At 40.1% G+C, this 27,952-nt stretch overlaps 1 protein-coding gene across 3 annotated transcripts in view; it reads right to left on the reverse strand.

The window, feature by feature from the left end:
• Nubpl (nucleotide binding protein like) overlaps positions 1–27,952 on the reverse strand; it is a 184,378-nt gene that overhangs the window by 44,182 nt on the left and 112,244 nt on the right. For all 3 annotated transcript variants that reach the window (XM_040743106.1, XM_040743105.1, XM_040743107.1), the window contains exon 7: positions 5,339–5,432. In XM_040743106.1, the coding sequence (XP_040599040.1) occupies positions 5,339–5,432 (94 nt within the window). The remainder of the gene's footprint in view (positions 1–5,338; positions 5,433–27,952) is intronic.

Here is a 27,952-nt window from a genome sequence, read left to right on the forward strand (position 1 = left end):
CTCCATTCGTCCCTGGGAGCTCCATCATCTTTTAGCGTCACTAATGCTGCTGCTCACATCTCTGTACCTAGATTCTTCACTACATTAAGATGCATCATCTGCCGGGCGGTGGTGGTGCACGCCTTTAATCCCAGCACTGGGGAGGCAGAGGCAGGTGGATCTCTGTGAGTTCGAGGCCAGGCTGGACCGATGGCCTCCAAAACAATACAGAGAAACCCTGTCTCGTAAAAATCAAAAAAAAATGCATCATCTGCTAATACAGCACTTTAAGTTACTAAGACTCCAGTCCTTGGGGGAAAAAAAAAACATGTTTCACATACTTAATATGAAGCATAAACCTTTGCTTAATTCTAAGAGTTAAACTAAAGCTAAGACAGTCTTCAGATGGTCACTTAGAGGACTTCAGTTGATGCCATGAGTAAAAGAAAAATCTATGAGAATTTGAAAACTAGAATAGTGTATATGTTTTCAAAATCTTTAAGGAAAATATAATGTCTCTCACAGAAGTATTAGTTCTCTTCCATGATGGAAAATAATCATATGATCACTAACTCCTAGAGACCATCAGCACACATCTGGGGAATAAAATAGAATTCAACACTGGAACCAACCCAACTCAAGACATAGTAACAAAGCTTTACAAAATGAACGACCAAACAAAGCCCAGTAAGGTAAGAAACATGATGGAGATGGCATTCATGTCATCTTTGGCAAGTTCAGTTAGACAAGAGCATCTCTAAAGCCACGACCTCAGTCCCCGTCCTTATTCTCACCTCTTCTCTTTCCGTCTCTACACCTAGAGCTTCCGGTCTGCACGTACAGTAGGTAATGGGTTAGCACTCCATGTAAACTCGTATTTACATGATTCCTCACTGACGTGCTGTCAACACATGCATTGCTGCTGCTGCTGCTGCACAACACTTTAACACAAATAAGAGAGTAATTTTTTCTTTGAAATTTCTCTTTACACTGAGTTCGTAATCTACCCACAGAACAAAACGGAACACATACAAAGAGTTGCTAATTAGCAGTTAGAAAAAGGATCTTTTTGCTTGTACAGGTCTGCTATGAATTTCCAAAATAATGCCTCTTTCCAAGTACAAAACATCTATTTTGTTGCCAAATAGACTGGAGCCATGTGAACTTGACGTAGACTCCCATTCATGACATCAGTAATGCCCTACATCAGTCAGCTTTTTGCCACCATGGCAAAGTTATTGAGAAAAACAACTAAAATCTATTTATGCCCGTGGTCACTTGATCTGGCTAGTTCTGCACCACTGTCAGACACAGCAATATGGCAGGGAGAGGGAACAAAACTGCTTGTCACAGAGTGGCCAGGAAGCAGAGGGATGAAGGGTAAGGTGGACTATCTAAGTCACTGATGACACTAGCACCCTCATGACCTAGCCAGTTCTCAACAAAGGCACTGGCTGGGACCAAGCCTTTGTCACATGTGTCTTTGTGGGGAACATTTGATCAAACAACATCCCCCTCAGCAAGTACCCCCTTTAAAGCATTTAAGAAGTTTCTAAAAAGGTACTATGGATTTAGATAAGATGGATGCTAGAAGAAACCGTCCTAAGTGAGGTAACCCAGTCACAAAAAGACGGTATGTACTCACTCATATATGGATTTTAGATACGAAACAGGGGTGTGTCAGCCTACAATCCCATCACCAGAGAGTCTGGGAAACAGGGAGGACCCTAAGAGAGACATGCATGGTACCCCAGAGAAGGGGAATGGGACAGGATCTCCTGAGGGGAATGGGAGCATGGGTGAGAGGGAGCTGGGAGAAAGAGAGGGGTAAAGAGGAGGGGAGAGGATGACATGGGGGAGCAAGAAGGTTGAGTTGGGAGAATAGAGGAGAGGAGGGGGAGAGATACCATAATAGAGGGAGTCATTACAGGCTTGAGGAGAGATCTGGCACTAGTGAGATTTCCAGAGATCTATAAGGATGACACCAACTGGCAATCTAACCAATAGTGGAGAGGCTACCTTAAATGCCTTTACCCGATAATGTGACTGGTGACTACCTTATAAGCATCCTAGAGCTTCCATCCAGTGGCTGATGGAAGCAGAGGCAGGCACCCACAGTTAAACACTGAACTGAACTCCTGGAAACCAGTTTCAGAGAGGGAGGAGTGATGAGCAAAGCCGTCAAGACTGGGCTGGTGAAACCCACAGAAACAGCTGACTTGAACAAGGGGGGATCTCATGGACCCCAGACTTATAGCTGAGAGGCCAGCATGGGACTGATCTAGACCTCCTGAACGTGGGTGTCAGTGATGAGGTCTCAGTATTCTTTGGGGCCTTGGGTAATAGATTAGTATTTATCCCTGGCATACAAATGGACTTTGGGAGCCCATACCACATGGTCTCCCAGCCATGATCTCTCATCCAGGACACATGGGGGAGGGCCTAGCCGCAGTCCCAGGATGATATGACAGACTTTGGAGATCCCCCATGAAGGGCCTCACCCTCCCTGGAGAGTGGAGTTGGGACTGGGTGGGGGAGTTGTGGGGGTGGGGTCAGAGGGGAGTGAGAGAGAGCTGGGATTAACATTTGAAACAAGCTTGTTTCTAATTTAAACAAACAAAAACAGGTTAAAACAAAAACAAAAACAACCCCCAAAAGGAGTAAAAAGAAAGAGCTTTCATATTATCTCACTTGATCCTTATAAATTGTGGGACAGGCAAGAGTCCTTAGGGAAGGGTGCAAGCAGAAATGGTTAGCATCACGGCAGAAGGGAACTTCTTTCCTTAGAATGGAACAATGCTAGTGATTCCTACAGCCACTTAATACCAGAGCCTACAAGTAACCAAAGGACAAGTCCCTCTCCATCCCAGCACAACAAGAAAGGGGACAGTGAACAGTATCAACTGTCCACAGATGTCATCTACATCAAAACGAAAACCTTGGCTGGAATGACTTTTCTTTCTGAGTTTACAAAGATGTTTTGTTTAACTTATACATAGAAGAAGCACTTAAGTGAAGTCAGTGAGGTGGGGGAGGGGAGGGAAGAAGAGGGAATCATAAGAATGAGTAAAATGGTAGGAAAGATAAAGGGACAGCGGGCTTTTCACAGGAACAGGATAACTGGTTAGCCTAGCACTGTCAACACTACCTGTACATGCTATTGCCCAAATAATAGAAGAGACACAAGGATGAACAGGAAAAAAAATGGCATTCAAGTAGCTTACAGTGTAACTGGAAAAGTAATACACACAGTGACAAAACATCCATTCATTGATGCCCCATTTGCAGGAAGGTGAGTTTGGGAAAGGCAAAGGTGAATAAGACAGAATCTAGGGAGGAGACCTATGTAGCACAGACGTGCAGGCTCCAAACGAAGAGAATCTGAGTGCTGAGGAGTGGTCCAAACAGGATGATTCCTATCGGGGAGGAGTTGGGGACAAGACAGGGACTGAGCATTACAACATGTGGCTTTTAAAGGTTATGCAGGACTGGGCATGTGCCCGTCTGCAATGGGAAGGCATTCTGAATGAATGTGTATAGAGACACAGACTCAGGAAAGCAAAGGGAAGAAAGTGAGGGCTGTGGGGATGTGGGCAGTTGACACATACGGTTTTGGGGTGGGATCTCACCTTATGTGAAGGGATTTACAGAAAGTCTAATCACAGACATGACACGGGTCTAAAGAGTTTTTGTGACTTAGAGGAACATAGAACAGAAGAAAAAGTAGAACAGACTATCCTAAAAGAGTTTTAATGTCAATGATAAAAAGGGAAAGGAAACTAGGCTTATAATCACAGAAGAGGTAATTCTGAAGGGCAACTGATAAAACTGAAGGCAAGTATGACTCTGACAGTTGTTCCAGACAATACAAACTGATGATAGTCATGGTACAGCCAAGCCAGAAAACAATTCCTGGGGCTAGCCCACTTCTGGGGTCTTCTTAGATATGCTTGCTATGAACTAACATTGGTCCAAATAAAACTACACATCAAGAACTGAGCCTGAATAAACATCTTAACAAACACATAGATAAATGATCACATAGACCCCCAAGTCCCCTTGAGTGTCAGGGTATTTTATTGTTTGATATCCCTAGTCCCTGTTTTGAGGGCCAAACCCAAGATCTCGCATATGCAAAGTACAAGTTCTACCAGCTGCGTTGTGCTCTTGAATTATAAGATCAACATATGCTCCCTAGAAAACAGAGTCTTTTCACTGTTCGTGTCAATACTGGCATGCATAACACATGGGCACACAGGGATGGCACCTTCATGGCAAATGTAATTTATCACAGAATCACCAACATTAGCTTAACCTCAGTTTAAATGAGTTGGAGGCGCTGAGGCTAAACTCAGCAAACCATGACTCAGACATTACCAGGGACCCTGATGCAGAGGTTCCAACCACAAGCTTTAAACTCAATCAGAACTGATGAGAACTTCAGCTACAACACATTGTAAATGAGGGACCTTGAAGCAGCCAGTTAACTCCTCTACTTTAAAAAAGGAAAGGAACACTATATGGTAGAGCGATCATCTAAAGGATAAACTATTTTTATTTGTCCCTTTTGCCAGTTTCATCCTTTATAGCCTGCCTTACCAGAGTACTCAATTAAGACAACAAACACATTAAAATGTTTAATATCCATATTAATGAGGCTCTCCTACTAGTAACAAAAACATGAACAGCTTGCCAAAAAACCTAGATTTAAGCCTTTTGATAATTAAATGTCAATGGCAAAGCTGAAATAACCCATAAAAATTTATTTGTAAAGATACTTTAAATTTCCGTTATCTTACTAGAAGCCCAATATGTGCACACATTTGCAACTGTTCCTGAGGAACTTTCAGAAATAGACTCAAAATAAAGATTAACTACCAATTTTTACATTCCAACTTTACATCAGAGAAAGATACGCACTGCTATATCTTGTACACTTGATCAAATAAACTATTATATTTATTCTCTTGACTTTAAAACAAAAGAAATAGCAGAACATACTAAATTCCCCAAACTATATTTGCCAAAAAGCCAATTTTCCTACTACTTCCTGTTACTCAGTTTCATTAGCCAGTATTTTCTGGGTGTTTGTTAGCACTTTGCTGTTAAGATTTGGATGACAGTCAACATGTGCAAATAGCCATGAGCTACCTAAATATACTTACAGCTAAAATTTTTCTACACTATAGATCTATTATTACCTTTAAAAGTACCTTGTGTTATTATAAATACACATTTATCATCAAAAGTTCAATACATAATTCTGATCACTAATGACCAATTTATAAATAATTTTAAGACAGAAGGCCTATGATATAGTTTATTTTTGTGTATAGTAACAGTAATACATCAGATTTACCTGAAATAGGGATATTCTGTGAAACTGATAACTGCACGTCTCCTGTTCCTGGTGGCATATCAACAACTAAATAGTCCAGTTGACCCCAATCGACCTAAAAAGCAAGATGATATAAATATTGCCACTGTGCACAACTTCTGTGAATGTTAATGCAAACAAATTTAATGCATAGATAGCATACCTAAAACAATAGTTATCCCGAGCCCCCATTAGGGACCAATGCTGTGCTGTGGGCTAAGGACACATGGGTGTGTAGATGGTAGACACTACCTGCTGGGCCTGCTTTGAATGATAAGCGTAAGTTTCCAGGTGACAGGGCCCTACACACACACACACACACACACACACACACACACACACACACACACACACACACTAATGGCCTCTTTCACTGTGGTCTTCTACTCAGGATAAATCATTTATTTTCACTGGATATAGCTTACATTTTGCCTGTAAATCTTAGCTTTTTGTCCCATAGAGGTTTTGCTTCATATATTTGTTTAGTATAACATTTCTTGTGCAAATAATTTTTGTTATTTTTCCTTCATTAATATAAAGACACTAATAATTAAAACAAAAACTTAACAACAGAAAAATGATTTAATTTTAATATGATGAATTTCCCAATACCAGTTGATCCTTTCTTTATAGGCACTGGGTTTTAAAGGAGTCACCAGATACCTGAGTCTATAACACTCAGCTTCGCTTTAGTAGAGAAGCATTCTATGTAAGTTTCTCCTCAGCTAGTTCTTCTCTCAGCTTCTCTAGTCTCTGTGAAAGGCCTGGGGTCCTCTCAGTTAGCTAGCCTAGAAAGCAGACCTTATAATTAATGTTTCTCTTCCCTCATTGCCCCCAGCCAGTTACTTACTATGTCTGTTAAAACTCTGAAACACATACACTTCTTCCGTCTACTGTCAGGAAATAAGGCCACAATCACCTGCTCTTATTAAGCCTCTGGGCCACTATCTGTCTCATCATTGCCAATCCAGTATGTCCCTAGCAACACACACACACACAAAAATGCACACACTAACACACACAGATATGTACACATGAACACATAGACAGACAGACAGACAGACAGACACACACACACACACACACACACACACACACAGAGAACGCTACTGGGATAGTACTTAATTGCTTCTACTGCTCTTAGAATAAAGCACAAGTTTCTGCTCCCATCATCCATCATGCCTGGTCTTTTTCATTGACTCCACCTCAGCTCAAAATTCACTTCCTTGGAAAAAACTTCCCAAGTCCACTAGACCAGACAGTGTGACCACTGTGCATGTCACCAAATCACTTTTGTCCTTATCCAATGAGACTAAGTAATAATTGATACTTAAATGACTATGAAATTTCCACACTAGATATTAATAGGTAGTCATCAAATAGATATATTTCCAGTTCTACATAAAGAGCCTACTGACTTTCAGAAACTGAAGTGAACAAGGACAGTCATCCTACTTCTGTCTCATGATGCATTTTGTTAAACTGTAAACTGAGTTAAACACCTTAGCAAGAGATGGACCGCACCAGGCGGTGGTGGTGCACACCTTTAATCCCAGCACTCGGGAGGCAGAGGCAGGTGGATCTCTGTGAGTTCGAGGCCAGGCTGGACTGACAGCCTCCAAAACAATACAGAGAAACCCTGTCTCGTAAAACCCAAAAAAAAAAAAAAAAAAAAAAAAAAAAGAGATGGACCGCACAGGAGCTGCTTGCTGCCCTTCCAAGAATGAAGACATGCAAGACTGTGAGACTTTCCACGTTCTGTCTCACAGAAAGTGCAGCTTGACTTCCTACGCCATTCTAAAATCATAAACGGCTTAGGTTAAACGTTTATTCATACAGCACATGGCAATGCATCTCTTCAACACATGGCTACTAGAATCTCCTAGCAAAGTCACCATGGAACCAACATTTTAGGGAACTAATCAGGAAGAGAACTAGACACACCCTCATTATACAAAATTATTTGGTCCCTGATTTGGAACTTTACATCAGACAGGAAGAGGTTAAAAATCTCTTCAGTCTGAACTGCACATAGCAAGTGTTACAAAGATGTCAGATGGCAGAAGATTTATCAATGGATTTTACTGACTCTTTTATCCCGTCCTGTGGTAAAGAATACTGGCAGAGGAGCGAGAATGGAGGCTGGAGGAAGGCTCTACTCAAGACAGGACCCCGGTCAGAACCAGCCAAGGCATACAGCTGAGGAAGAAGCTCTCCAGGCGGAAGTCCTAGAAATGAGAGGGGCGTGGCACACTGAAGGCCAGCCTGGAGGGCAGTGCAGGGTGCTTCCTAAAGTAGCGCCCACCCCATAGCCATCACCTCTTGCCTTCCCTGACACCATTTTTTCTTCAAAACACCTATTAGTAGTGACACTATGCAGTGATTTGCTTTTAGGGTCCCTGTGATTTCATAAACAGATAGTGGTATAATAATGCATTTTAAGAAAACAGTGAGTACAGACTGATTTTCGATAGCTTAGAAAATAGTTACCCTATAGTTACCCTTACCCGCTGTGGTAGTTTGAATGTAGTTGGCCCCCATGAGCTCATAGGGAGTGGCACTATTAGGAGGTGTGGCTCTGTTGGAGTAGGTGTGGCCTTGTGGGAATGGCTTTGAGGTCTTCTTGCTCAAGCTCAGTGTGACACTCAGTTCACTTCCTACTGTCTGAGACAAGGATGCAGAACTCTCAGCTCCTTCTCCAGTACCATGTCCACCTGCATGCCACCATGTCCCACCATGGTAATAATGGACTGATCCTCTGAAGGCCAGCCCCAATTAAAGATTTTCCTTTATAAGAGTTGCTGTGGTCATGGTGTCTCTTCACAACAATAGAAAGCCTAACTAAGACAGCTGCCATCTATGAAACTCTCCCCGGGAAGATAAAGGAGATTTTTCTCCTTTTCTGTCCTCATCTGAGACTGGCAGACAGGCAAGTCTTCATTTCAGAGAATGCCTCATGCCAACAATTGACCATGGTTGTTCCCTGCCATTTCAGCATATTGATGATACTGCTTCCAATTTCTTATTTCAGAGAACCAAGGTTCCAAGGAACTAAAAATATGTCACATTACAGTAGTTCATTTCAAATGACTCTTAAATTAAACCCAACTACCTGAGAAAAGAGCTGACCCAGGACCTACATGATGTACACTGACATTCTAAACAAAAGCGTGTTGACCTGAATGGGACTGAATTCCCGTCAAGAGGCTAATAACCACAGCTTCTGATTAGCAGATGGGGGTGTTGGCGCCATGACCTTTACATATGACCTGCTGAGTGCTGATGACAGAAGCTGCTCTGCTGGACTGATAGTGACAAACTTCTTGAACCAGCTAGGAAACCAAAAGTAGAACTGCTGGTTGTTTGTTCATGGACCTTTCCTAGTAGTCTACCCCTACACTTCAGTGTGTTTGCATTGACAGCATCTTGTGAAAGATGTCTAAATGCTTGCTACTTTGATCGATTTTGTTGTTCATTTTTAAAATATAATTTTCACTATTTTTTGACAATTTCATACATTCATACAAAGTACTTTGATCATATTTGGCCTCCTCCACACAACTTCTCCAAGATTCACCCCTAAACTCTACCTCCCAACTATGTCCTCTCTTTTGTAATAATTCACTGATTCCAAACAGTGCTGCTCAAATTCTGAGTGTGGGGCCATCCACACTCTATCAGGGGCCACATTCCTAAAGAAACTGACTATTCTCCAGAAGCCATCAACTACCAATAGTTGCCCAGCAAGGTGTGTGTTCTAACTCTTCAAAGATAATGTCCCAGGAAGAAACTGACCCATTTTTTTTCTCATTCATAGCACTTTCTCCATCCTTACTGGTATCCCCCAAAAGTTCACATGCTAAAAGCTCTGTCCTCAGTGTGACGATGTTGAGAAGTAATAGAACTTTTAAGAGACACTGTTGTGTAGTTACTCCCCATCCCCAAGTACATTCAAGAGAGGGTAAACTCATTAAAACTCAGAAAATCAATGAAAAAAAAGAAGGAAGTAAAAAATCACAAGTCTTGGAAGTTTCTGAAGCTTACAAGATTTGCAAAGCCCTTATTCAAGGTAACCACTGCCAGAAAGAGACTGTGACAATGTAAGGAGTCTGCAAATCATGTAGGAAGTTCCAGGGATTCAACCTATAAGAATCAGCACCCCTGCTAGGGTGGGCTTTTCTGTGAGGTACCCATCCTGCTGTAACCGCTCACTCATACTCCTATACGTACACTCAATAAATTTACTGGCTCACCAAACTCAATTTAGGTGGAAAAAAAAGTTTCTTTGGTATGTCATAGGTGCCCTCTGTGGCAAATAAACAATTGTTCATGCCTCTATCCCTCGTCACCACCACAATAGTCATACAACTGAGTGCAAGACAATTAGGTCATAGATGCAACTACCAATAAAGGATTTAATGCTAATCTAATAGGATGGGTTAGTTCTTAGAGACAGATACTGTAAACAAGCAAGTGTAGGCCCTGGGTCTATTTATCTAGTTTCCTGTCTCACCATGAGTTGATACTCTTGCATGGGCTCCTACCATGATGCTATCCACCATACTGTGATGTCATGAGTTATACTCTTTCATGGGCTCCTACCATGATGCTATCCACCATACTGTGATATCATGAGTTAATACTCTTGCATGGGCTCCTACCATGATGCTATCCACCATACTGTGATGTCATGAGTTATACTCTTTCATGGGCTCCTACCATGATGCTATCCACAATACTGTACAAGGGGACTCCACCAGAACCAGCTGATCTTGAAATCTCAGGCTCCCTAACTATGGGCAAAATAGCATCTCTCTATAAATTATTCATCCTGAAGGACTTTGTTTTAGCAGCAGAAAATGGACTAAAAACTGGTATAGAAAATGCATTTAACCTGACATCAGCTCCCACAGTCAAACTTCACAGACAAATTAGTGGGGTAATAGATTATTTTCTATTTAACTGATTTCTAAGATACAATACAGCTCTTTCAGCTTTAAGAATTGTTACTTTTATAAAATTCCCCAATTGCAGCTAAGATCAGGCATGTTCAGAGTCCTATGTCTACAGATGAAATTTTCCTCAGTTCCAGAGATTGTCTCTTAACAGAGGAGATCACTGGCAGGCATGTCTGTTGCTCCCTCTCCATAACCAGACTCTTTTCCTCATAGTTGACCAGTGTTTAATAAACAGGTCCTAAAGAATTGTGAGTCAAGTTGACACTTGCAATTATATTATACAACTAAAATGAAAGTCTTCTCCACTTAAGAAACCTTTAACATTCAAAATAACTCTAAAGCAGAGCTTTTTTTTTTAATGTCTGAACTATGCATAGCTTTTGCTCTTCCTAGTGGCCTATTCATAAGATGATGCAACATTTTATTTTGGTTGGGAGAAGAAAATTGTTACAAAAGAGAAATTACTTTAAATATAAACTCCTTAGCAAAAGGCGGAATGATTAAAAAAAAGTTTTTACTTAAGTGGTGGCCTCCAGAGTGGAACAATTAAATGACACAATGGATGTATTAAACCAATCCGTGTAACTTGCACCCAGTTGTTGAGAACACATTGCTCAAGTTACAACAGAGTGTGCTTTTAGCAAATGTTTTCTATCCCCCCAAAATAACTAAGTCCTTTAATCCAGTTTCTAACAGCTTCCCTTCATCAGGAGATGGGGGAGGGGTTCACTTGAAAGCAGTATTAAGCCAACAGAACAGATAATGCCCTGAGAAGGAGGATACTTCCTGTCATCTTCCTTTTTAGAAGTTGCCCTCCAGCAGAGGTCAAAAGCAAGCTAGCTGACTCTGACAACTTGGAGACAGCATCAGTTCACAGGGCACTTGTTGTCCAAACCTGATTCATGGGTTCTCTTTGCTAACTCCAAGCCCATTTACTGAAATAATATTTAAAGCATGACAACCCACAGAGACTTATGTAAAGTCATACTATGGGTAAAACAAGAACAAGTAAAAAATTAGCATTTTCATAAAAGTAATGCTTTTCAGTAATTTATAGGTCTAAATTCTCTAAAGGCACAATTTAAGCTGATTATATGAACAGATACTCATAACGAAGAAGCAGATGTTAATGAAGTATAGGACTATGACCAAAGATGCTAAAATATCATAAACCTGCATTAAAAATCAAGATATGTTTATCTTTAATCAATTACCTTGAGCATTAGGTATCTCTTCCTACATTCTCTCCTGTACCCATTTAATTTTCCTGCTTCAATCTCCTCCTTACCCCTACACAACACTATATTCTATTTCTCCTTCCTTGGAAGGTGCCCCCACTCCCCACCTAGTCCCTCACTAGCTATCTAACCTCTGTGGGTGGGTATTCTAAATGAAATACATATATTTAAAGCTTAAAAACTAACATCCAAATATAAGAAAATATATAATGTTTATCTTTCTGGGTCTGGGCTACCTCTTTCATGATAGCTGCTATTAGCTCCATCCATTTACCAGCAAATCTTCTAATTTTAGTTTTCTTTAATGGAATGATAGTGGGTATATGTCAGTCACACCCTAGGCTTCATCTCAGGTGTAGTTGACTAGTACAAAATAAACTCTATGTTTTATTGTTGTTGTTTTAATTTTTGTTTTGTTTTGTTTTTTGTCTTGGATTTTTGTTTGTGTATGTGTTTTTGTTTTGTTATTTTCATTTTTAAGAAAGAAAATGAACAAAGTTGGATAAGTAGGAGGGGAGGAGTTGGGGAAGAAAAAGAATATATCAAAATACATTGCATGAAAAATTGTAAAAGTTATTTTTTTAAAAATTACCACAGTATACGTGTATGAGCAACTCTTCAGAATTGACTTAGGAAAAACAAAGCAAATATATGACATTCAAATAAATCTTACTGCTTAAAACAAAAAAAATTACCAAAATAATTTTAATCCTTTATATAAATTTGAATAGCTAAAGTTTGAGAATATTTTCTCAGGAGTTACAACTCACTTTATCAGTCTAATTTGTGGTAGTTTCTAAAATATATTTAGATATGTAGCACTCTAAGAAAGTTACAAAATTACTATATACTTTGATGGAATTTTTAAAAAATATTTTGGGAGTTAGTTAGGACAAAGGTCAAGATTATAGTTGCTATAGAAGCCACTTTCTGGATCCCCACTAAAAGTATATACAGCTATTCTTCATGTTCAAGGCCTCCAAGGAGCACCTAAAGAACTCTAACTCCCCAAGAGACCAGTGCACTCACAGACTACGGGCAAGGGCAATCCAAAGAGCTGCCTGTCCAAGACGACTCTTGGTTCCAGCTCCTGCCAACTGCTTACATCTTACTTTGTGGCTCAGGGACCCTCAAGTGGAACTGAGATGGTGAAGAGAAGGAAGGAGAAAGCGGAACACCAGGTGGCAGGTGGGGTGCTCCAGGATAAATGAATACTTACTGAGAGCCTAGATGTGGTCAAAGCCCACGGATGCTTTGAACATGCGCACTTTAGTATTCACAGAAGAATACTAAAGGTTATGCTGTTGTTAAGTGAGAAACCCAAGGTACCACATTCCTATCCTGAAAAGTCTCTGCAGAGTTCTGTAGCAAAACTCATGACCCCCAGAACATAGTTTTTTTTTCAGTATGCGATTTGTTATATAGGCATATAAGACAGAACCCATTTAGATTCACAGTTAATTATTTATATAAAACAGATAAGTATTTCTACATTTTCCCTTTCCAGGCTCATTATAATGATAGCCATTCTCTTCATTCCTCCCTCTCCCTCCCTCCCTTTCTCTTTCTCCCCCTCCTCTTCCCCCCCCCCGCCTCTTCTTCCTGCCTGTTTCCATTCCTCACATGATCCTTGAGAGTCTTTTATATTAGAAAGTAAGGGTCCTAGTAACCATGGAAATCTTAGGCACAAGTATCCCAGCATTGTGCTAATGAAGAGCATTTCAGCTTTTAACCCACCATCAAACAGATCTTGTTTGAAATCAGTGTTATTCTACCAAATTCCAGATAAGAACATCATGTGGGGTAATCACTTAAATCACAGTAAACAATTTACAGGGACAGATGGAAATACTTAAATAGTTTCCTTAAAAATATCTGTAGCTTTTGAACATATTTTTGAAACTAGGTCAGTAGATTTCATGTTTAAATGCAAAAGATCAAAATCATCAAATAAGAAACCAACTGTGAGAAGTCTAGCTGTATATGAAGCTATATATTAAGTTTGACCGATTATATTGAGGTTTGTGGATTTTAAATTCTGATTCAATAGTCATTGTAATATTTATATTAAAAACCAGAGCACTGAAAAGAAAGCTAGAAAACACAAAGCATCTGAAACTAGCACATGAGAACTGAACGTAGGCATCAATTCACCAGAAAGAGTTTTAGTTTGGGAAGAAGTATATGTACAAATGAGCTGTGTGAGCAGAGGTTAGACACTTGAGTCCTCTTGACTTTGGCTCTCACATACTGCTCCAGACTGGGTGAGCATTCTGATACTTTCAACTACCGCAAAAGAAAGAGAGGTGACAGTGATCTGCTGTGTAAAGTAAAAGTATCTGTGGAGAACTGCTTAAGGAGTTTTCTCTCAAAACAGTAAAGTAACAAAATATACACTTTACAACAAAGAAGAAAGCAGGTACATTCCATTGGACAAAATTGCCTCCATCTACTCAGCATATTTAAGAAACTTACTTCTGGAACTATGACACCTTATCAGACAATTTAGCTGAACTTTACAAAATGAAATTTACATTCACACTGAACCACAATCTACTTTGAATGTCTTCCTTATATCTTACTGTATGACACCTAGGGACTGATGAGTTACATCAACATAAAACATTGTAACTGGCACAACAGCAGTAATCATCAGCTGCTGAGGAGATTGCACATACAGCTCCCCAAGGACTGAGCAGGGAGGGGTTTCAATTCCAACCCTGAAGGCTGTAGAGCAAACCTAACAGAGCTCCAGTGCATATGGAGCTCCTTTGTACCCACACATGATAGGCACATACTCAGCCAAAGGAAGGCAAGCTCTTATCATCATTCTGTGACTTTTATACACCCAAACACCAATATTGAATCAAGGAGAAGAATGGAAGAGAATGTCACATAGGAACCTAGTCTTCACTGTGCCGTGCTGATCTGTTGATATATATGGCATCTGTTTACTATCCAAATATATTTTAATTGAGTAGAATTATATCACTTTCTCTCCTCCCTTTCTTCCCTCCAGCCCCTACCACCTGCCCTACCTCAAACCCTTCCCATGCCCCCTTCCAGCTTCAAGTTGGTAGTTTCTTTTTATTATTATTGCTATATGCATATGTATGCATGTATGTACAATAATAGAAATAAATACAACTTGCTGAGTTCACTTTGCTGTGTGTGTGTGTGTGTGTGTGTATGTACATGGACGCTTCTCTAAAGGAAATACAAAGCAAACCTTAACAAACACAGAAAAACTGAAACCATCCCATGTGTTCTATTTGACCATTATGCAATAAAACTTAAAATCTACAGCAATAAATCTCTATTAAGTGTATGTAAGTGTATAAATTCATGAAGATTAAACAACTCATTATTGAAGGGAATGATGGATGGGTTTAAGAAGAAATCAGCATATCCATAGAACTAAATGAAAAAAATACAATAAAACCTCTGGGACATATTAAAAAGCAGTTATGAAAAGGAAATTTATAATTCTAAGTGCCTACATTAAAAAAATCAGAAAAAACAAATAAGTGACTAAATGTAGAAACTAAAAAATATGGAAAAACGAAAACAAACCAAATTGAAACTTTTTTTAACAACAAGAAATAATAAAAATCATGGGGGCTGGAGAGATGGCTCAGAGGTTAAGAGCACTGGCTGCCTCATTAGGCATTAGTTCAATTCCCAGCAACCACATGGGTGGCTCACAATCATCTATAATGAGATCTGGTGCCCTCTTCTGGCATCCAGGCAAACATGTAGGTAGAACACTACTTGTGCTGGAGAGAATGTGGAGAAAGGGGAACACTCCTCCACTGCTGGTGGGAGTGCAAACTCGTACAGCCACTGTGGAAATCATTATGGAAATTCCTCAAGAAAATGGGACTCAGTCTACCACAAGACCCAGCAATTCCACTTTTAGGCATGTACCCAAAAGATGCACATTCATACAACAAGGATGTCTGTTCCACTATGTTCACAGCAGCATTACACATGTAATAGCTAGATCCTGGAAGCAACCTAAATGCCCCTCAACTGAAGAGTGGATAGAGAAAATGGTGTATTTACACAATGGAGTACTATTCAGCAGAAAAAAATCAATGGAATCTTGAAATTTGCAAGCAAATGGATGGCACTAGAAGAAACCATCCTGAGTGAGGTAACCCAGTCACAAAAAGACAAACATGGTATGTTCTCAAAAGGTGAAATAAGAATGGCTAAGAAACACCTCAAAAAGTGTTCATCATCCTTAGCAATTAGGAAAATGCAAATTAAAAAAATTGAGATTCCATCTCACCTCAGTCAGAATGGCCAAGACCAAAACAACAAGTGCTGCTGATGTGAGCAGCCGCATTCCTGCTGCTGGGGATGCACGCTGCTGGTGTGGCCACTCTGGAAATCAGGTGGAGAACACCCAAAAGTGAAGAATAAATCTACCACGGTCCAGCTATTCCACTCCGAGGTATATGCCCAAAAGCCTCGACATCGTATACCACAGACAGTTCAGCCATGCTCATTGCCACCCTGTTGACAATAGCTAGGACGTGGGAACAACCTAAGTATGATCAAAAGATGACAGACAATGAAAAAGTGGCACAGGTACACTATGGAACACTAGCAAGCTGTAAAGAAAACTGAAATTTGTTTGCTTTTGATTTACTTCAGACCTTTTCTAGAAGGCGGCTTCTGGGGCTCAAACTTATGTCTGCAAAGCAAGCACTTCACTGAATGAGCCATTCCCCTGCCTCAGACACATTTTTGTCTCTTGATCTGTCTTTAGTTCCTGGGGAAACTGCTGCTACGTGACCTCCTTCCCTTTGATAAAATGTAAGAATCTACTGAAATACAATGAGAGCTTTTTGGTGTGCAGAAATATAGCTGAAAATTTCAAACAGTAAGTTTCAGCTGTAGCATAAATTTTAAAAACTGATATATTTCAACAAGGAAAGAACTCAGCAAATTTGCAATGGCAGGCAAGAGAGTTGTGTGTGGATATCTACCAGCATTCTAATTAGAACTTAGACATCTGCATTTATTAGCAACATACCACATCAATGCAGACACATTTCTGCTTCCTCATTTTACAGTAGGACAGAGAGCGTTAGAGTGAGAAGTAGCCCAGATGACCATCCCAGCACTTTGCCTTTTATATATAAAGATGCTGAAACTCGAAAGTCAAGTATTTATTCAAGAGGTGTCCTGCAAAGCAGGACAATAAAAACATTCTTTTTCTACCTTTCTGTAGTTTTGTTTTTAAAGGGGGAAATAAGTATATAAATTACAAAGACCCTGTTTATTAGGTAGCAGTAACACAAAGAAAAGTTGGTCTTAGTGTATCATGCAAATGGAATTACTTTTCTTATAATGAACACAATTCTTACAGATGAATACTATGAAAATATTCAGGCATTTGTGGTGTTGCCATATTCCAAAATTACCCAAACAAATAATCTCTAAAATCTCTCTCCAAAATGCCCAAGTATTCAAACTGACACATGCTTTTATGGAAATTAAAGGCAAAATTCTCTAGAGTAAAAGTAAACATGTGGTCAGATTTAACAAAAAATGCAAGTAACAAAAAAACAGGGCTAAGAAGTGGCAGGAGAGCAGTCCCACCTGCTGTTTAGTAACACATTCCTACATTTGGGGACCCATATGTTGACTCTGGTAAATGGACAGAAAATGATGCATCTACTATCATAAGCACCACGGAGTAAAACACAGCATCACACCCTTTCATTGTAACTTCTTTTAACACAAAAGACACTGAGAAAGATTAAAGATCACAGGTATTAGAAACAGGTTAAAGATGTCAAGAACAAAGAAGGAAACAAGCCCGAGGACGAGGGGATGATGAACACACAAAACAGCCTGATTCCCAAGTCACAGACTTAAACATTTCAGAACTTCCAAACCACATAATTACTGCAGCATTACCCAAAGATGGCCAAGAAACTTAGATCGTGAAATTACGATGAAATAAGGTAATGGATGAGTTTCACACATCCCATTAAAAACCCATTAAATGAGCAGCTGTTCCTCCACTCGCAATTAAGGAAACTGTCATTACACTGAGCTGCTAAAAAATAAATTTGCACCTGATGAGCAGGTAAATGTGGTAACGTATCTAGACACTGCTCCTGCCTCAACAGGTATCTGGTGAGTTTATAGTTATCTAATATTATAGATCACATTAGTATGTATGCTAAAGCCATTGCATTTAAATGACTGAGTGTGAGAGACAATTAACATGGAGTTTATCACTGAATCAAAACATAGGCCAACATTCACATGTGCTGAGCACTGTTCTCGATACTGGGGATACAGCAATGTATAAGACCTCTGAAGTCCCTGTCCCATGAAGAGAGGACAGGAACACAAACAAATCTGTGAGTAGACTATGGGGAATCCTGGTGAAAGCCATCCCTAATTGCTAGCAATAAATGTGGTAAGATCGATACTGATACACTAGGTCTTTTTCAAACAAAAATTATCAAAGATCACTAAGATGTGCACCCCAATTTTTCCTTATTGATCAGCAGCTCCAGGGATGCAAACAACAGACTGCCAGCCAGAGTCTGACAAGAAGTCATGGATGACAGGACACTACTACGCTTCTGTGCTAGGAAGAAATTAACTAGAGAGAAGATTCCAAGATGGCAGATGAGACGCACCACTGATCACTTGGTACTTTCTCTTCAGGATAGGCAACTGTGAGAAGGTGCTGAAGCGTAGTTGCCATGAAAGACTTGAAGAAAGTCAGAAACTTTGACTGGGAGAATAAAGGACAAGAAAAACAGTGTCCAAGCACTGAGCACAGGGTAGGGGGCATGTAGGAGAGTCAAAGCAAAAGGACGGGATTCAGGAAGTGGCAGCACTAGGACAGTCTCAGCACCATCCGGAAGCACAGCCTAAATGGACAGGGACTTGGATCTGAGCAGCACACTGCCTTGGGGAAGATCTCTCTTCTAACATATAACTGAGGTACAGTGTCAGGGAGCTGTGTTGAGAAAGGTCTTGTCTTGTGAGGGTGCTTATTTGCTGTATTGAAACTCCATGACCAAAAGCCTAGGGTATGAAAGAGTTTATTTGGTTTACATTTCTGCATTGTGGTCCATTATGGAAGGAAGTCAGAACAGGAACTTAAACAGGGCAGGAACCTGGAGGTAGGAGTTGATGCAGAGACCATAGAAATGTAATGCTTACTGACATGCTCCTCATGGCTTACTCAACCTGCTCTCTTAAAGAACCCAGGACCACTAGTTCCACAATAGGGTGGCCCCTCCCATATACATCATTAATTAAGAAAATGCCCTACAGTCTTCCATATAGTTTGGTCTTATAGATTTTCTCAGTTGAGGTTTCCTTATCTCTGATTTTAGCTTGTGACAAGCTGACATAAAACTGTCCAGCGCAGTTCTTGTCTGAACTTCTAGCTCTGTAAATAAAGGATCCTTACATTTTTACAATCTCTGGGAACCCCAGAAAATGTCTTGATCCAAAGAATGTTAGTCTCGAGAACCACTTTGGCTAGGGTGATGGTGGGGGAGGGGGCTGTTTCTAAAACAAAATTGCTGAGAGCTCCATGACATACAGGCAAAGGGAGATCACTCTTCATTTGGAACCATCAACTTGCCTGCTACAGGAAGAGGGATAGACTGCTGAGCATTGTTAAATGGGAGCTTATGTTTTGTAATATTGAGGGAAATGCGTAGAGTAGATGCAACTCTGTGGTATTTCCTCATGATCCCTCTGGCAGGCATCTTAGAAATCACCAGAAACCTAAATGTGCTACAGTGAAAGCTGTGCTCTAGAACTGTGTAGATAAAAATAGAACAAAATGCTGCTTGTGGAAATCGTGCATTCCACCCCAGCTGTACTGATGAACAGGGCAGACGGTAGTTGTTATAACTCTGCCAACAAATTACTTCATTGCTAGACTGCACAGGCAGAGGACATAGGTTGAGAATTTTCACCTTTGTCTGCATAACAACATAATAAAAATCCTTGAGGGAAAGGGAATTTATATTTTGATTATTAAGACTGGTTTGGTGACACCAACACACCCTGTAGAAGGAATTGATAATAAAAATCTGATGGCTTATTAATTAAGCTTCTCATTGAAATTATGGCTGAAATAACCCAAAGCTAGAGGAAACAAAAATGGACACCCAAATACAAAAAGCATTTAAAACTCCAAATAGACATTACCAAACAATTATTTCTCTACAACATATCTAAAATACAAAGTAAAGAAACAATACTAAAAGTTATGAGGGAAAAAAGTCAACTAATTTACATTAGATCTATCATTAGCAATCCCAAAACCAACGAGAGAGAGATATGATGTATTCCAAGTCTTTAAAAGTATATAGTTGTCAACCAAGATTGCTATAACCAGCAAAACTGGCAAGTTCAGTATGTGGATATTTCAAGGCAGTTCATGACAACTTATGCCAGCACTGTAAAGAAACTTAAAAGGAGTCTTAAAATGCACATAGCAAGAAAATAAAGTGTCACACATGGCGACACAGAACAGAAACCAACGAAGAGCAAAAGATGAACAGAGGAGAATGGAGAAGGAACCAGCGATGTCTAACAAAGCAAACCAGCAGACATCGGACATACAACTAAGGAAGAAATGAACTAACAATCAGCAACCAACCACAACAACAAACAACAAAATCAGAAGCAGCAAACCCTTTGAAATTGTAACTTCCATGTAAATGCTCTTAACTCAGAATTGAAAGAGAAGTCTCATCAGGTAATATGCCACACAAGCATGAGCATTGAGCATATAAGTGGAGGTCAGACTCCAAGGATCTATGTAAATACCAGGCAGGCATGGCAGCCCAGGCCTCAAGAGGCAGTGATAGAGAGACCAGGAGCAAGCTGGCTACCTAAAGTAGTTCAACATTTAAATTTCAAGTTCAGCAAGACCATTTCTCAATACACAAGGTGAACATCCAAAATCAATTTCTGGCTTCCACATGTGCTCATGCGTACATATGCCCATACATACATGTTTTGGGAATTTTTTAAGACACAGATGATTGGAGTGAATTTAAAGAAAAAGACAAAACAATACTCCAATACTCAACCATCTGCTGCCTGCGTGAAATACACAGAGCTAAGAAACACAACCAGGCACTGTGAGGCAAAGGTTAGAAAGTAATTTACTGAGCTAATGGAAGAAGCTGCTAACAACTGGCAGACTGTTTTCCTCCTACCTGACAAAATAGATTTCAAAACAAAACTAATCAGAAACGACACAAAGGTCTAAACATTGATAAAAGGAACTATTCATCAGGGGGACATAACTATTGTAATCAATGCACCAAATCTTGCGACTGCCAATTTTATTAAGAAGAAAAAAACCCATAAACATCAAAAGGCATAAAAGACTTCCTAGGCTCAGAGCTTAGGAAATTCTGCAAAAGAGGAGGCAGAAAGATTCTAAGTGTCAGAGGGGGTGGAGGACATCAGGAGTTCAAGGCTCTCTGAATCCACTAAGCAAGGCACATATGAGTTCAGAGACTGAGGCAGCAAGCATGGGGTATGCATGGGTCTGCACCAAGTCCTCTGGATATATATTATAGATGTTAGCTTAGTATTCTTATGGGACTCCAGACTATGAGAACAGTGGGTCTCTGTGCCTGCTCTTGGGACTCTTCTCTTTCTGTTGGGTTGCCATGTCCAAACTTTGATATGAAAGTTTTTGCTTCAGCTTACATTTGTCATGTGTGTTTGTTACCCGTTAGAAGACTGTTGCTTTCCAATGAGAGACAGAAAGGGAGTGGATCTGAAGAGAAGGGGATGGAGGGAGGAGTCTCTACTGGGATGAGTAGAGAGAGGGGAGACTATAACCTATTTTCAGTTAAAAAAGAGACCACATAGGTTCTGACATAATACTAATAGGATACCTCAATATCCCACTTCTAGATAGATACTACAAACAAAGAATCAGGAAAGTAACCTCAGAGCTAGATTGTATCATGGACCAACAAGACTAAACAGAAATCTACAGAGTATTTCAGCAGGCAGCATTCCACCAGACAGATAAGGAAGACACATTCTTCTTAGCAGTGGGAACCTATTCCAACATTGACCATATTTCAAAACACCAAGCAAGCCATAATAAATAAAATTAAATAGAAATAATTTCCTGTATTCTCCCAGAATAAACATAAAACTAGAAATCAATAACAAGGCAACAAGACTAGTCTCAGAAAATCCATAAATATTTAGAGAATGGACAATAACACTTGAACAAATAATGGAGGATTGGTGAAGTCAAGAAGGTAAAACTTTAATCTCTACAGTCCAAATGAAAACAAACACACAGCCCATCAGCATGAATGGGACACAATCAAGACAGTGCTTCAAGTGAAGTCTATAGGACTACTGTTCACACTAAAATACTTTGAGTGAAGTCTATGCTCTAGTGTTCACACTAAAAACTGGGTTGGGGGGGGGGTGGACAGATGATTAAGAGTTGAGAGCACTGACTGCTCTTCCAGAGGACCGAAGTTCAACTTGCAGAACTCTCATGGAGGCTCACAACTATCTATAACTCCAGTTCCAAGGGATTCAACACCATTTTCCAGTCTCTGCAGGCACCAAGCATTTAAGTAGTAAACAAACATACATACAGGCAAAATACTCATACACAAAACATGAAATTAAATTGAATTTGAAAACAAAAACCTCAGAAAGACCTCAACTGAAAAATTTTATAGTGCTCCTAATAGCCTGGGAAAAGCATGGAGCCAAACATAAATGCAGCGACAGGAGGAAAGCACAGAACAGAAGCTGAGAAATAAAGGCTAAGAGAACAAAACAAAGAACTCAGCGGACAAACAATTCTTTAGAAAGACAAGAACAACCGAACAAACAATAGATGAAAGGGGAGTTGTTACAACATATTCCAACCAAATCATGTGACATTTGGGGGCTACTCTGAAAATTATACTTCAACAAACCAGAAAATCTAGAAGAAATGGCTAAAATTCTAAATACCCATGACCAGAGCTAAAGCTATACAGACCCATAAAAGCAGTAAGATTGAGGCAGTAATTAAATGTCTCTCTACAAAGAAAAGTCCTGGGCCAGATGATAGGTTTACTGCCAAATGTTACCAAACTTTTAAAGATCTAATACTAACACCTCTCAATTGTTCTATGAAATAGAAATGAACACTGTAAAAAATATGACCGAACTCAGACAATGAGTTTAAAAGTCTATAGAGTGCACTATGGATTCTTGAAAATAATGATTTGCCACCTAAGAATTTATATTCTAAAGTTCATGTAAAACTCAAGGGGCTTGTACAAACAATGGAGTGAATAAGGATGCTGCCTGCAGAATTTAACAGACCATGTTGATGGGAACCTGGAAGAAAAGAAAACTGAGAAAAACATAAACAGGACTTTTGTTTCATGAGATTTCAGAGGGGAACAGAGACTATCAGAAACTGGTGTAGAGGACATTTGTGTAGAATTCTGGCAAAATACATAAAGAAAAACAAAACAAAAAAACCAACATGGCTGTGTTCTACTTGTGTCCCGAGAATTTGGCCAAGGGTGAATGAGGGACTAATTTGTTTGTGAGAGGGTATTGGAGGGTAGGATCTCATTTAGGCTGTGATGCAATTGCCACTCATTGCTCTTGCCAACTTCTACAGCTGGGGTGGGAGAAGACAAAAGACAGTTTTAGAAAGTGAGGTTGCAAGCAAGCAGGACTCAGGAACAGAAGCTGCAATTCTCAGAGCCTGGTCCATTAAAGAGAAGCCCCCTTGGGTCATAATGGCCTTACTGACAAACTGACACCCACCAGAGACTCTCACTTTGAAATACAAATAAATGTATTTGAAAGGAGAAAACCTGACCTAAGTTCAAGGACCTTGCAGATTCGGTCCTACACGCAACTGCAGGCATTTCCCCTGCTGATTTTGATTATGTCTAACGCAGTGGTTCTCAACCCGGGAGGTCAAATGACCGTTTCACAGGGGTGGCCTAAGACCACTGAAAAACATAGACATTTACATTATGATTTATAACAGTAGCAAAATGACAGTTATGAAATAGCAATGAAAATAACTTTATGGTTGGGCATCACCACTACATGAGGAATTGTACTGAAGGCTGCAGCATTAGGAAGGTTGAGAACCACTGCTCTAGTGATGCTTTTCTATGGCCCGTTCTTTCCTTTTGCAATGGGAATGCTTGTCTGTGTCACACGGAGTGGAACTGTATAGCTCTTTGTGTTGTTTAATTGTTCAGGGGCTCCCAGTTAAGGCACTGCCTGAGCCTCTGGAGAAACTCTATTTTCTAAAGGCGTATTTTATTGTAAGGTGTGTGTGTATGAGTGTGTGTGTGTCTGCATGCACGTGTGGCAGTGCGTACATCAGTGCAACACCTGCAGAGATGAGAATAAGATATCAAATTCCCTTGGAGTTACAGGAGGTTGTGAGCCATCTGACTTGGGTGCAGGGAACCAAACTCAGATCTACTATTATAGTAACATGTGGTTCTAATTTCTAAGCCATCTCTCTAGCCCCTGTACTTATACTTCTAAATAATATGGGAACAGCTAAAGACTATGTGGACTTTGAAGCTAGATTGGATGCATTGTGCACTGTGAATTTATAGGGACAAATGGCGTAAAAGTGACTTTAGGAGTCAGGTTGACAAAGGTAGATTTGTGGTGGTAGATACTGGTTGTCAATTTGACAGGGTCTAGATCATCGATGATACTAGCCTCTTGGCATAACTGCAGGGATTATTTAGATTAGATTAGCTGAGCTGGGAAAACCCATGCTAACCACTATCCTGAAAGATGAAAAGGAGATGAGAGGCAGCGTTCACCACTCCCCGCCTCCTGCCTGGATTCACTGTGAGCAGACACCTGAAGCTTCTGCTACCATGGCTTCCCTTCCACCATGAATGGTACCCTTGAATTGTGAGCAAAATAAAAATAGGGTCCTTTACATTGCTTTTACCAGGGTGTTTTATCGCAGCAACAAGAAAAAGTAACTAATTTGAAATGAACAAACAAGCGAAGCTACCTACAATTAATGCATCCTGGCAAAGGGCCAAAGCTGAATAAGTTTATAGATATGCAGCATTAGGAGGCAATGAGAAGGAACCTGTCCCACCTTTCCAGTGGAAAAGCCACAATCTATGAAGCTGCTTTGACAGGCATGGCAGATGATAAGGAGGCCACTGTGGCCATAGCAGAATGAAGGGAACTCTGCAGTAACCACTGTGCTGTGGAGAAGGGCACAGGGAGGAATGCTGGGAAACACACACACACACACACACACACGCACACACTCACGCATACAAACGCACACACGCACACGCATGCACGCACACATGCACACATGAACGCACGCGCACACACACACACACACACACAAATACGGACCCCATATAGGATAATGGCCAGCCTATAAAGAAATGCTCTTGCTGCCTAGTGACATCTCAGTTGTTACAATGAGATAGCTTAAGACACTGCTTGCACACTGTGGGGATGCTGATATAAAGAACCTACTATGCCTCCTGTGGGGATGCTGATATAAAGAACCTACTATGCCTCCTGTGGGGATGCTGGTGTAAAGAACCTACTATGCCTCCTGTGGGGATGCTGATATAAAGAACCTACTATGCCTCCTGTGGGGATGCTGATATAAAGAACCTACTATGCCTCCTGTGGGGATGCTGATATAAAGAACCCACTATGCCTCCTGTGGGAATGCTGATATAAAGAACCTGCCATGCCTCCTGTGTGGATGCTGATATAAAGAACCTACTATGCCTCCTGTGGGGATGCTGGTGTAAAGAACCTACTATGCCTCCTGTGGGGATGCTGATATAAAGAACCTACTATGCCTCCTGTGGGGATGCTGATATAAAGTACCTACTATGCCTCCTGTGGGGATGCTGATATAAAGAACCTGCCATGCCTCCTGCCACATTCAACACAGCACAGCTAAGGTGCAGCAACAGTGACTGCTTCACTTTGTATCTTTTGCAGTGTAGATCCTCACTTCAAAGGTGCCTGGAAACAGTATGGGTTCTCTAGCAGCCCCATGTCTCATGCTTTCAGACCTTTCACTGACTCAAGGATGGACCTGTCCCATCTGGGCATCTACGTGAGCAGACTGATGTTCACACAATGAGGAAATTACTAACCAAGGCATTTAAAAACAAAGCTCCATGGTTGAGTGATATATAACTGGGTAACATTTTTATGGTTCTTTCTTTTAATAAGAGGTCTCATAATTTTACAACCTCATATCTTCCATGCATTTATTTATAAAGTATTAGTTCCCTCTTGATAGAAGATATAATTATATGTATTTCACTGACATTCACACGAGCCAAGAACTGTTTGCCAAATTTTCATATCATATATAAACACACCTCATAAATGTTAACCTCTGCAAATCTAGATATAAGAAATAGCTTAGACAAGATATGACATTAATTATCTAAACTACAAATATTTTTATATAAATGCTATGAGAGAATTTGACATTTTCTACATTTTTCTGAAGCTTTGCTAACAGAGCTAATTTTCTCATACATGAGCCTTTGAAACACATTAATAATGAGAATGCCAACTGAATTTTAAATACCTCTGCTAGGCAACAGTGGTATATATTATTGATTCTACATATGAATAATGCTTTAAGGATTCAACAGCCTTGGAAGCTTTGGCTCACTCGATTCCTGGGCATCAGCCCTATCCTCCAACCTTCCTATGAAGTCCCTGGAACTTTAGAGTGGACAAGACAGGAAGTCAGCACTGTCCCACAGAACTGACATTCCAGTTGGTGGAAACAGCAATAACAAATATAAAGAAAATACCAAATCCTAGTAGGTGTTTGGAGGAAGACAAAGCACAGCAACACCGACTGTGAGAGCCAGAGCATCTGACGGGTAAGTCACACTTGAATGTCAAAGGGGACAGACACCAAAGATCTAGGCAAAGAAGTTTCTGGATAGAGAACATCATACATTCAGCAACTATGAAAAGGTGAAAAGAAACTTGGGGTGCCAGAGGACAACATGGGCAAACTTGGTGATTCCGAGGAAAATAAGTCAGGCTTCAGGGTTAGGGTTATGGCCTAAGCATAATGGAGTTTTGTGTTGATACACAGTGACAGGATTTAAACATATATGAAAGAAAAGGGGGGAACGACTGTGTACAACTCACCACTGAGTTTCCATATTTACTCAGCCATTCTTGCTTACATCCTTTCCCATTCCCTAGTCACCCTTCAAACTGCATATCAATACACATTTTACCATGTATCTCTGAGAGCGTTCATCTTGTTACTCTGACCACAGTGTTAATCTACAGGTCATCCTGTTTTGCATCTCTTTTTCTCTTACAATTGGGTGGAGACAGACTTGTCCCATAGTGTTTTTCACACACTTAAAGCATTCTCCATCAACTCTTTTGGTTTCTTTTCCCATGTATACCCTATAAAGCCACAGCTAAGAATGGATGTGTAATCATACTCAGGCCTTATTTCTGGAAGACTACTCCCTAGTTTGTCATGGGCTTCAACCAGCAAGCAAATAAATTACAACATCTCCCTGCCATTACAAGCGGCATTTAGCACCTAATTAAATTATAACATTATAAAATGTTGATATTAAAATTATATTATTCCTTCTTTACTTAGTTGAAATACTTTTATAGAGGAAAACTTTCCTTTAACCAAGTATTTTGTTAAGAATTATAGGTATTTAGTTACATGAATGTAGAATACTTGATTTTAGTTTGTTTTTTTTTAATGAATGTGTTGGTACTTAACACAATGGTGTATGTAACCAGGAAGTGTTTAGTGACATTCTAGCTACTGTTTGAAGAGCAGAATGAAATATTTAAAAAGTGAGACTGACCATTAGGGAGGCACTGCCACTGCATTCTACATAAGACATTAAAATAGTAGAGAAGACAAAGGACACAGATTTCAGACACAGCTCAAAAGTAAAACGTAGAAGACTTGCCAGTAGATTCTACAGGTGGAAGCAGGGAAAGAGAAACTACAAATGAGTCTTAGGACTGAGAATGTCTTCCAAGATGCATGGGACCCCGGGTAGGAAATCTCCAGCACTGGAATGGGAGAGAGAGATGTAGGAATTTGATTTAAACAACCTTTTTATAGGAAATACTGGGAAGAACAGGCTTAGGAAACAAAATCACCTTATTCTGACCTGGATAAAATTAAATAAATACTTACCAAGTTATCTTTACTGTCTGTATCTGTCTTGGTTAGTTTTATCTCAAGTTGGCACAAGCTACAGTCATCAGAGAGGAGTGAGCCTCAGTTGAGAAAAAGCCTCCATAAAATTGGGCTGCAGCAAGCCTGTAGGGCATTTTCTTAA

The sequence above is a fragment of the Mesocricetus auratus genome, unplaced genomic scaffold (assembly GCF_017639785.1).
Source record: "Mesocricetus auratus isolate SY011 unplaced genomic scaffold, BCM_Maur_2.0 Super-Scaffold_15014, whole genome shotgun sequence".
Lineage (NCBI taxonomy): Eukaryota > Metazoa > Chordata > Mammalia > Rodentia > Cricetidae > Mesocricetus > Mesocricetus auratus.